A 10357-nucleotide genomic window follows, 5' to 3' on the forward strand; every position below is an offset into this window, starting at 1 on the left:
ATGTGGACAGCCAGCTACAGAAAGTGAATTTGCAAATGAAAGCTATGACATTTGTCCTGCCTAGCCAGGTTTTGACCCACACTGCAGCGCAATGCAGCTGACTGACCTCGTGTCCCCTTCCCTTCCTCATGTCCTGTACATATGCTTCTTGAGGACAGAAACTCTGTGTACAACTAAAGGTTATAGCTATGATTTCAATTTAAATTGAATAAAGCCAATTATTATATAGAAATTTTTGAGAGATCTGTATGTGTGTGTTAGCTGGAAGAAAGAGAGATGTCAGATCACTGATCAAAGGAGCAGACAAATTAAAGAATCAAGGGTGTTAGAACTCACACACGTAGGTAACATTTACAGGAAGGCTGTTTCTCTTGTTGCTTATTGCTCAAGATTATTATGGTAAAAACTTATCTCTATATTTGCATCTTTTTCCCACATTATATCCCAATTAAACTGTTGTAAATACAAAGTCATTAAATGTGAAGGAATTCTAGACACTGTGAGAAAATGGTAAATCAACAAGTTGAGATGTGTTAAGTTTGATTGCTTAATTATTAGTGAAATAGATGTGCTAGTTGTCACCACATTGTTTGTGCTAAACCTGAATATCTAATCCCTTCCTCAGGCCTTTCCTTCCCTAAAGCAGTGGGATGTGAAGTAGATCTTTCTGAGAAATAGTTCAGTGCCTCTGGATCCAGCCAAACAGGAGAGAAGAACTGGTTTGCCTCTCTCTGGGGACAGGCTGACACACTGTTGAGAGGTCATGGCAGGACCTCAATGCCCAGACAGAGACGACTGGAGGTTTTTACAATCACACAGCCTGTAAAAGTGATCCATAGCCCAGTATCACAGATGGTAAGGTACTTATTTGAAGAGAGACCCTCAAGGTCTATGGAATCTGTGGAAACTGAGTGCAGGTGTGGAGATGTGCCTCCCTCCACAGTCAAGGCCTCTGACAAGAAAAATGGCCTGTAACAACCATGACTGTGCCATGAAAAGATGAGACAAGAGGAAGGATGAGGGGTTATTTTGTGGAAAAACACTAGGAAGGTTCTGAATGAGACTGTGCCTTGCTGGACTTAGCCTCAGAAACTGCAGTGTGAAAAAATATTTTATTCTGCAAAAATATTTGCCATGTTTGAATTTAATTTTTTATTAGTCAAAATGAATAATCAAATAACAAAACTGATCATGTGTTCTGCATACCATAGAAAAACAGGTCAATCCAGTTTGGTAGGACTTCACATACTATATTACATAGTTCACAAATCACCCAAACAAAACATTTCTCAGGAATTTTTGGACATTCTTTTTCTTTGGTATTCACTGTAGTGGGTAAACAACAGCCAGTTCTGATGCTAATCACCCACATAGTCACTTTCTTATGCATGGGGGGGATGGGTGAGATATTATGAAGTGCAGAAGAGAGTTTAATAAGCGAAAAGCAAGGGGTGGAAGTGGGGGGAAGTGATGCACGGGCTCATCACCTGCTCCCCAGATTAATGTCCAGCCAGCCTCCAGGAAATTACTGCCTTGGAAGACAACCCTCACTCCACCTTCTTCTGCTGCTAGACCAGGTTTATTGTTGAGCATGACATTATATCATATGGAATAGCCCCTTGGAGAATTCAGGTTAACTGTGCTGGATGTGCCCGTTTCCCACACAGTCTCTACCATACACTGTGAGAGCAGAGTGTGAACTGAGAAAGTCTTGACATTGTGCAAACACTTTTCGCCAATACCCAAAGCACGGGTGTGTTATCAAAAACTGGTTAAGCCACAAATCGAAATGCAGCATCATACAGACTGATATGAACAAATTTATTCTATCCTAGATTGACCCATAATATTCATGAAGATATTTGAGCAGCTCTTGACTTTTGTTAACTCTGTTGGCTGCATCCAGATTGGGCAGAATCCAGCTGAGTTGTCTATCCAAGCCAAATTACCAAGATACAGCAATCATTCACCACTGAATCATTTAGATCTACTGCATTTTTTCATCCCACTCATGTCCAGAGGAGGCTCTGGTCTTACTTTTTATATATGTATTTTTCTCTAGAACTCAAAAGCCCTGGTGCCCATCAATGAATTTCATATAGGACATAGTTTCATGAAGCATCCTTGTTCAAAGTAGGGTTACTCTACTCAGAAAATGTCACAGTGTAAACTTTCCAGTGGCAATATTGTGAGTCTTCTTAGTAGAATTTTAGACCCTGGAACACTTCTGTCATCACCGTGTAGCTACAGCAACTTCTCTTATTAAACATCTTTAACAGTGTTTCTTCTGACCTCCTTAAATTTTCTCTACACTGGCCATGTTCTCCCACAGATGTACAGGCTCTCTGCTGAATACAAATCATATGACTATGCTGTTTGGGCAGGAAATTATCTTTCCTGACCCACGATAATTTTTATCATTTAAGATCAAGACAAAGCAATAAAGTCTGTAAAATTCACACTGCTAAATCTAAAATCAGCATCTGTTCCTTTTTTATATTGATCTTATTAGAATTAGATTGATTCCTGCTGATTTTGAGCCCAAGGAACTGAAAATTCTTTTCACTGAAAGTTTTTTTTTTTCAGTTCAATCCCAATGTTCATGAAAATCTTCTCTCTTTTTGGGAAAAAAAAAAAAAAAAGATCAGAGTTGACAAGCTTCCAGCAGAAAATGAAATGGAACATGGTACATGTCCTTTTTCATCAAGCTCTTGTGTTTAAACCCTCCTTTTCAGTTTTACCCATGGCTCAATTAAAGATAAGTGGGACTTACTCAACAGTTCATCAATTGTAATGGAGCTCTGAAGCCTTCCTCTTGTGTCTATGAGGAAATAATCCGTACCAGACACTGAAGTCATGGAGTTCAAAGTGGTTTAAACACATCCTCCTCTCCTTCAACCCAGACCCTGGTCCGGATCCAACTTTACTACCACAGTCTGGCATTAAGCCTATTGTTGAAAAAGAAAAAGATGAACCTGGTCCCAGCAATAAAACAGGCTGCTTTTTTTCATCAAGCTTTAAAATTTGGACATGGATATTTTTCCTGTAAGCCTACCAAAATGTACAGAAATGATAATAGGTGGATATCTGGGCTGTTTTCAATATCAGGTGGCAGCATCATTCCTTTATCAACTATTTCAGATGTAGCTGTGTACTGCATTCCTCTCTTGCATAGTTCAGCAGTGTTTTGGTATAGATCATCTCTCTCTGAAGTTAAATTCTTTCTCATCACATCAGCCAGAAATACACTGAACATCATAAGATAGTAACTCACAAACTCTTCTATACATGTTCATCTATGCCCGTATGACCTGTCCTAGTGTGAGAAATAGTAATGATCTTTTCCTATTTATGTGGTTCTCCTTTTCAGATTAGAGCTAATATGATCACAGAACTGCATACCCTAAAATAAAAATCACAAACCAGCCTGTGAACTGGTGTTTTCAGGCCTCAAAAACTCTCCAGTGAAGTTTAATGGAGTGAAGATGAGACCATTGTTGGTAAAGGGGCCAGAGAGGTTGTGGCTTCCCTGATCCCCTTTGGTTTTCTCTGCAGTGCTTCATGGACCTCTGTCAGATTGCACTGGTACAGTTGGTGGTAGAAGATAGCTCCACCTTTGCTAGGGTAAGCTCCTCTCTTTACCCTGAGAATTTTCACCCATTCTTATAAGCTATGTTTTATATCTAGTTCTCCAATGTAAAGAGACTCTTCTGAAAGGCCATCTTTAGTAGGAAGGGGACAAAGGTGTCTCATGTCCTCTTATTTCTAGAGGGCACATTTAAAGAGGTCTCTTCTGATTTCTGTGAAAACTGCAGAAACCTCTTAAAGTTTACTAAACTGGGCAGTGTTGTGCATGGTACTAAGGAAATGGCAGTAGTAATGGCAGCAGTTTCACTGAGATAGTGCTCGCATACATATCGTGTGCCTCTGCACCAATTGATACAGGCAGGCAGCCAAAGGGCTGTTGCAAAATACCTTTTCGTATAAGGAACATGGGAGAAGCTCAGTAAGAAGTGATTACACAGTAACTGTACTGATAAAGTTACAGAAAGAGAACTTCCCCGTGACTTTGTGGTTTCACTACTGGAATAATATGAAAAGAGAGAGACAAAGCTGGCTGCTAGCTGTGACGTGACATCAATGGGGAAGTTGCAGGAAAGATTTGTTTAATGTGCTTTCATTTACTTCTTAGAACAGTGATGACATTACATCAACACCACCAAAAAGTGAGTCACATAATGTAACTGCTGCTTGGACCTATCAGGATCTATATAAGCATTTTTAGCTGTGGTCTTGGGAGACAGAAGTCAGACCCTTTCTGCTGCAGCAAGGCTCCTTACCAAGCGGGGCACCATGCAGTACCTCCTACTTTGTGCTGCCATCCTCCTACCTGAGAGTCTTGCTTTTCCAGCACACATAAAACTAGAACCATGGAGCAACGTAGACCTTGAGAAAGTAAAGGTATGTTATCAGGGGAAAAATGTAACTGCATGATGAATAATCTGATTTTTGATTCAGTATCTACATTCCTTTCCTATCTATTTATATTGTCCTTATTTTACATTACCACAACAGTTTTTGCAGAGACGAAAAAGAGCAATTTAAACTTGCTGACGAGCTTAGACATCCTAAATCCAACTTACAAAACAGATCAAGTTGCAATTGGTAAATAAAAGGGAGCATGTAATTTTTAAAACATCGCAAAAACTTTATGTAGACTGCGTTGGAAGGCTGTAGATTTGAATGCTCAGTAAATTGTGTTTACTTTAAAGGATTTCTTGCTTACAATGCTTCATTGCTACTGCAATTCTTTTTAGATATGTTGATTTATACTACAGAGAGAACAGAATTTGGTGAACTGAAATGGGAAGGAAAATAACATGACTGTAGGATGATGAAACAATTCAACCAAATATAAAATACAATTATCAAAACTTCACAGCTTTATGTAATAATTTTTATTTTCCTTCTCTTCTCCCAGGTATATCTTGATAAATTCTTTCCACTTTTTCCAAAAACAAAAACCTTAAGCTTAGAAGACAGGATTAAAGAAATGCAAAGGTTTTTCCACCTGACTGTAACTGGAACATTAAATACAGAAACAGAAGAAACAATGAAACTGCCCAGATGTGGAATGCCCGATATAGCAGAATACCAAACATTTCCTGGAACTCCAAGATGGAAAAAAACACATTTGACTTACAAGTTAGTGATGCTTAGGTTTTATGAGGAAAAGGGTTGTTTGTATTTAACTATGTGGGTTTCCTTCACACCCTAAATGACATTAATCTGTTTCCTTTTGCTGCCAGGATTGTCAATTATACTCCTGACCTACCCAGAAGGAAAGTGGATGATGCAATTAGAAAGGCCTTAATGGTATGGAGTGATGTGACTCCACTGAACTTCCAAAGAGTACAGAGTGGCCGTGCAGACATTGAGATTGGATTTGCACGTGGTGGTGAGAATACCTGTCATTTTTAAAATACAATGGTCCATATTTGACTCAAAGCATGTATTTTTATAGCCATAGTTTTAAGAAAGAACAAAGAGTTTGTAATTATATTGAAGTCTTCATAAATTTTATCTTCTATTTATCATGTCACCAAATTTGTATGCCATGATTCAGTTTTACTCATATGAAATCATTAGAAAATTCTTTCAGAGCCACGGCTATGAAAGGGAGAATTCAGCTCCAGAAAGAGGCATTTAAATTTAGTTGTTCAAGGTTCTGTTTGCCTTGATAAATAGCGCAAACTAACAGGAAGAGCTCTGTAGAGCAAACCAGCATATTCCAAAGATCCAGCCTCCACAGGCTGGATTCCAGCAGATTAGGGAAGGTTTACTTTGGTCTAGATCTAGTATAGTTCCCTGGATTAAACAGCCTTCATCAGACAAGGTGTATTAGGTTTGGCCAAAGAGAGTATCTTCTGGTTGCTTTACACTCCAAGGTTGCACCAAGGTGCAAGACAAAGCATGGTAAATGGGGATGACTAGTAAAGTCACTTCAGAAGTTCGCTTGTGATCTGGAATATTATATGAGGCTAGCCATACCTTTAACTTGTGCCTGGAACCTAAACTGACTCAGCTTAGACAAAATAAATGCCTACTTTAAGGTTATCTAACTTGTTCTCTAGATTCACTGACAATATTTACTAGAGCTCCACTGACTATAAATGAAGATCGGACACGTTGGCTGGCAAGCAGATGATTGCGTACAAACACTAAAATGTCCAAAGCTCCTATGTCACTGATGGGAAGGATATTATGTTGCCATAAAGAGGTGACTCAATGTGACAGTCAAAGTGGGAGGCGATCCTGCAAACTGGAATGGGTTTTATTCCATTGTCACACACTAGGATTAGGTTTCTTCTGCCTGTGTTAGCCCTGCCCCAAAGTCCATCCACATGGTCCTGGGGAAAGGGGACAGACTGGCATTTGAGTCCCCAAATACTCCTCAATAGAGTTAGAGACTACTGTGAGGTAGGAGAAAATTTTCAGACTTGGTACAACTCTTGTACAGCTCTTGCATTCAAGGCAGGAAACAGTAATATTCCACCTGCACTATGATAGAAGTGAGTAATAGACCATACCCCACGGCTGGGGATAAATGAACTTAGGAACATAGTTATCTATTCCACATCACTGTCTCACACTAAAATCAGTGCAAGTGAGAATGTCTACAACTAATGTTGCCCAGCATTTTTCAACATTGAAAATGTTCAGGTCTTTGCAATGCTGTCAGGCATTAAATATTTATTCTGAAATAATCCCTGATTCCTGCCTCAGAACCACACTTCTGACAAGGGCTCAGAAAAAAAAATTCAGCCCTTTCTGAAACATGAAGCAGCCTGAACCATCAAATACAAGTTTTGAACTTAAGTCATTAATTTGGAGAGCGTTTCCTAAGCCTTGCTTCTCATTTTCACAACCTTGCTGCCATTGTAGGATTTTTTTTAAGGATGGGTAACCAACAAAACTAGCAAAACCAAGCAACATGCTTCAATTTGATGAATTTAAATATAATACCTGATGTCACATGATGACATTTATTTGTTTTCAAATGCAGAGCATGGTGATGGATATCCTTTTGATGGAAGAGGTAACACACTAGCCCATGCATTTGCACCTGGAGAAGGGATTGGTGGAGATGTTCATTTTGATGAGGACGAAAAATGGTCAGAGTTCAATCAAGGTAAAGCCCACATGTATGCATGAAGGGGAAAGACAAATATTGCACATGTTGGAAGAACATAGACACAGGAAATGTTTTTCATAACTCTTTACACTTATGTACAGCTTCAATGCCAACATTTGTGTTTTTTTCAACTACCTTTCCAAGTAGTTGTGCTTCATTACGATTAGCAGCTACATAATACCTGCTCTGTCCATATTTCAAAGCACTTTTCACAGGTTAAACAAGGACTATGAGCCTCTGTTTTCCACATAAATCATGAAAAAGTAAATTGACCTGCTTGTAGGATTAAGGTTGACTATAAGCACGTTTGGAAAGGGAGTCAGAGTCTCTAGATGCGTATGCAAAGGATCAGTAATGTTTCTATAAAATATTACAGTTACATAAGAAAGTTCAGCAATAATGGATCAAAACCCTGGGGTTTCATTCCAAGATGAATGAAAGATACAAATTCTCCTCCTATTTCAATTCATAGTATTCTAAAAAGAAATGCCATACCTTTAACATACTTTTCTCTGCTTCTGTGCTGAAGAGGTTAATTTGTTCCTTGTTGCTGCTCATGAGTTTGGCCATGCTTTGGGACTTGCTCATTCAAATGTCCGTGGAGCTCTGATGTACCCTATCTACTCATATCAGAACCCAACAACCTTCAGACTTCCAGCAGACGACAGGCGAGGAATTCAGAAGTTATATGGTAAATTCATTGTGAGATTTGATTTTCAGTATAAAACCTACTGGGGTACAGTTTTAACTACTCTCCCTGACTGTAAGGGCCTCATCATACTACTGAAAAGAAAGAAGGGGAACAAACTTGAGAAAAACACATTCCTGCATACTCCATCCACTATGTGTCCTCTGTAATGTGTCCCCACGCAACCAAGGGGTGACAGAGCAGCAGTGCAGTGGTGGGGCACACTGTCTTTCTGCACACCTACATATTGCCAAGTAAATCCTGTGGACGTTGCTCTGCAAATGAGCTATTTCAGTGAGTGGGGCTACTGGCAGGAAATGAGAGATACTGTGCCACTTAACAAGTTAAGTGAAGGCAGAAACTTCACAGCAGTAGGGGGAATATTACTAGAATTGACCCCACAAGGCAAACTTTGCCAGCTTTGCTTTTCTTTAGGCACCACCTTCCTCAGGGCCTGCTAGAGGAACACCAAGAATAAAACATCATTGTCTGCATTGTCAATTTCAAGTACAGTCTCAATGTTTTGTCCTTCTTTTCCACAGGGAAAAAGTCATCAAACTCTTGAAGAAAATGCTTAGCAAAGGCCAAGGAATTCACATCTCACTGTTTTGGTCTTTCAAAACAATTTAAAACTTCTGACTAATTAAGGCAGTAAACTCCTGGGCTGCACTTTCTCTCCCTGAATTTTTATTTTGATTTATTTGTACCTTATGCGATTTCACCTAACAATAAAAAGAAGTTTAAAAAAACCCCCAAGCATGTAAACTCTGTTTTCAAATGTTTTCATTTTTCTTCTGGCATTTCACTGGGGTATTAAATAACTCCTGCACGCATGATAGACAGTCAGACAAATATCTTTCTGAACAGATTTATAAGTACCTAAAGAGCCTGCATGCATTTACTGATGTAAGAACAAACCCTCTTCCTGGCTTGCTTTCAGTTCCCATGCATGTCCTGGCACTTCATAGTACATGCTGCTGCCTCTTCAGAATCACAGTGTGCTTGCCATATGGCTTAATATAAAGGAGGTCTCCACAGTGATTCCTTCAGTATGGCCTGGGATGCTTTCCCAAAGGGAAAAGTTTTTCAGCTTCATGTCCTCCCTGGCTTGCCAGAGGAGCAGGTTTGAGAAGTAGTGGACTGGGAATCCCATTGTCCTGTGATATTCCAACATCTCTTAGGTATTTTGAAATTAAAAGGGAGAAAAAAAAAACAAAAAACAAAACCAAAAAAAAAAACAAACAGGAATTCTCCTTCTCTCCTGTGAAAGATTAACACCGCATTTCCAGAAAACAAAAATGAGTACAGACAGACATAAACCTGTGTTCACAGAATATCACAGCATATGCCAAGTTGGAAGGGACCCATAAGGATCATAGAGTTCAACTCCTATCCCTGCACAGGACCATCCCCCAGTGTCACACCAAGTGCCCAAGAGTAAACACACACAGCTTCTCACTTACTCCTCCAATCCTTGCCCCCCTCAGTAGGATGCAGGAGAGAAATCAGAAAAAAGATAAATTCTGCAGCTTGAGATAAAGACACTTTAATAGCAGAGAAAAAGAAGGGAAAATAATAATAATTACAATATACAAAACAAGGGAGGCGCAGTGCAATTGCTCATCACCCACAGACTGATGCCAATGCAGTCCCCAAGCAGAAGCCCATGGCCAGCTTTCCTCCCAATTTATATGCTGAACATGATACCATATGGTGTAGAATATCCCTTTGGTCAGCTCTCAGGGATCAGCTGTTCCGGCTGTGTATCCTCAGAGATTCTCGTCCACCCCCATCCTACTGACCAGTGGGGTGGAGTGAGAAGCTGTAAAGTCCTTGACTTAGTTTAAATGTTCCTCAGCAACAAATAAAACATTAATGTGTTATCAACATTATTCTCATGCTAAAGCCAAAACACAGCATATGTATCATCTACTAGAAAGAAAAAATCTATCACAGCTGAAATCAGGACAATAACCCTAAACAGGACCTGAAACACATTCAGGAGACATAGCAATAGGATCATGCTGGTTTGAACATCCTGAGGATATTAAAACTCATCAAAATTATCGAGGTGAAATGTGTAATTATTAATAGTTTCCGACAGATGGCTCCCAATGCACGAAGATGATGAGCACAAACACCTGCTCAGTCTCACAACCAGAAACTTTACCGTCTCATAAGCCAGTGTTACATAGTATAGCAAAACAATAATGTTAACCTGTTCCTCAGAGGTGATAAACGGCACAGCAGGGAACATGTACGGCTTACACAATGTGGCTTGGAGAACACGCACAGCAACTCTGAGAGCAAATAAATCAACACTGTGATCACTGACTATTAAACTAACACAATGAATACTTACAACACATTTGTTTCAACATGCTCTGGTCAGATCTGTCCTTATCTCAAACCTTCATGCCTCACGTTTAGTGCCAAAAAGGACTGACACTGTTTAACCCAGCAGGTAATTAAAC

At 39.5% G+C, this 10357-nt stretch overlaps 1 protein-coding gene across 1 annotated transcript; it reads left to right on the forward strand.

The window, feature by feature from the left end:
• Positions 1-4089: 4089 nt before the first annotated feature.
• MMP7 (matrix metallopeptidase 7) lies at positions 4090-8559 on the forward strand. Its single transcript, XM_032679783.1, has 6 exons — positions 4090-4461; positions 4982-5205; positions 5310-5458; positions 7067-7192; positions 7725-7886; positions 8426-8559. Exons 1-6 carry the CDS (start codon positions 4354-4356, stop codon positions 8446-8448), a joined length of 792 nt encoding a protein of 263 aa, XP_032535674.1. The 5' UTR covers positions 4090-4353; the 3' UTR covers positions 8449-8559.
• The last annotated feature ends 1798 nt before the right edge of the window (positions 8560-10357 follow it).

This window comes from Chiroxiphia lanceolata, chromosome 2 (genome assembly GCF_009829145.1).
Source record: "Chiroxiphia lanceolata isolate bChiLan1 chromosome 2, bChiLan1.pri, whole genome shotgun sequence".
Taxonomy (NCBI): domain Eukaryota; kingdom Metazoa; phylum Chordata; class Aves; order Passeriformes; family Pipridae; genus Chiroxiphia; species Chiroxiphia lanceolata.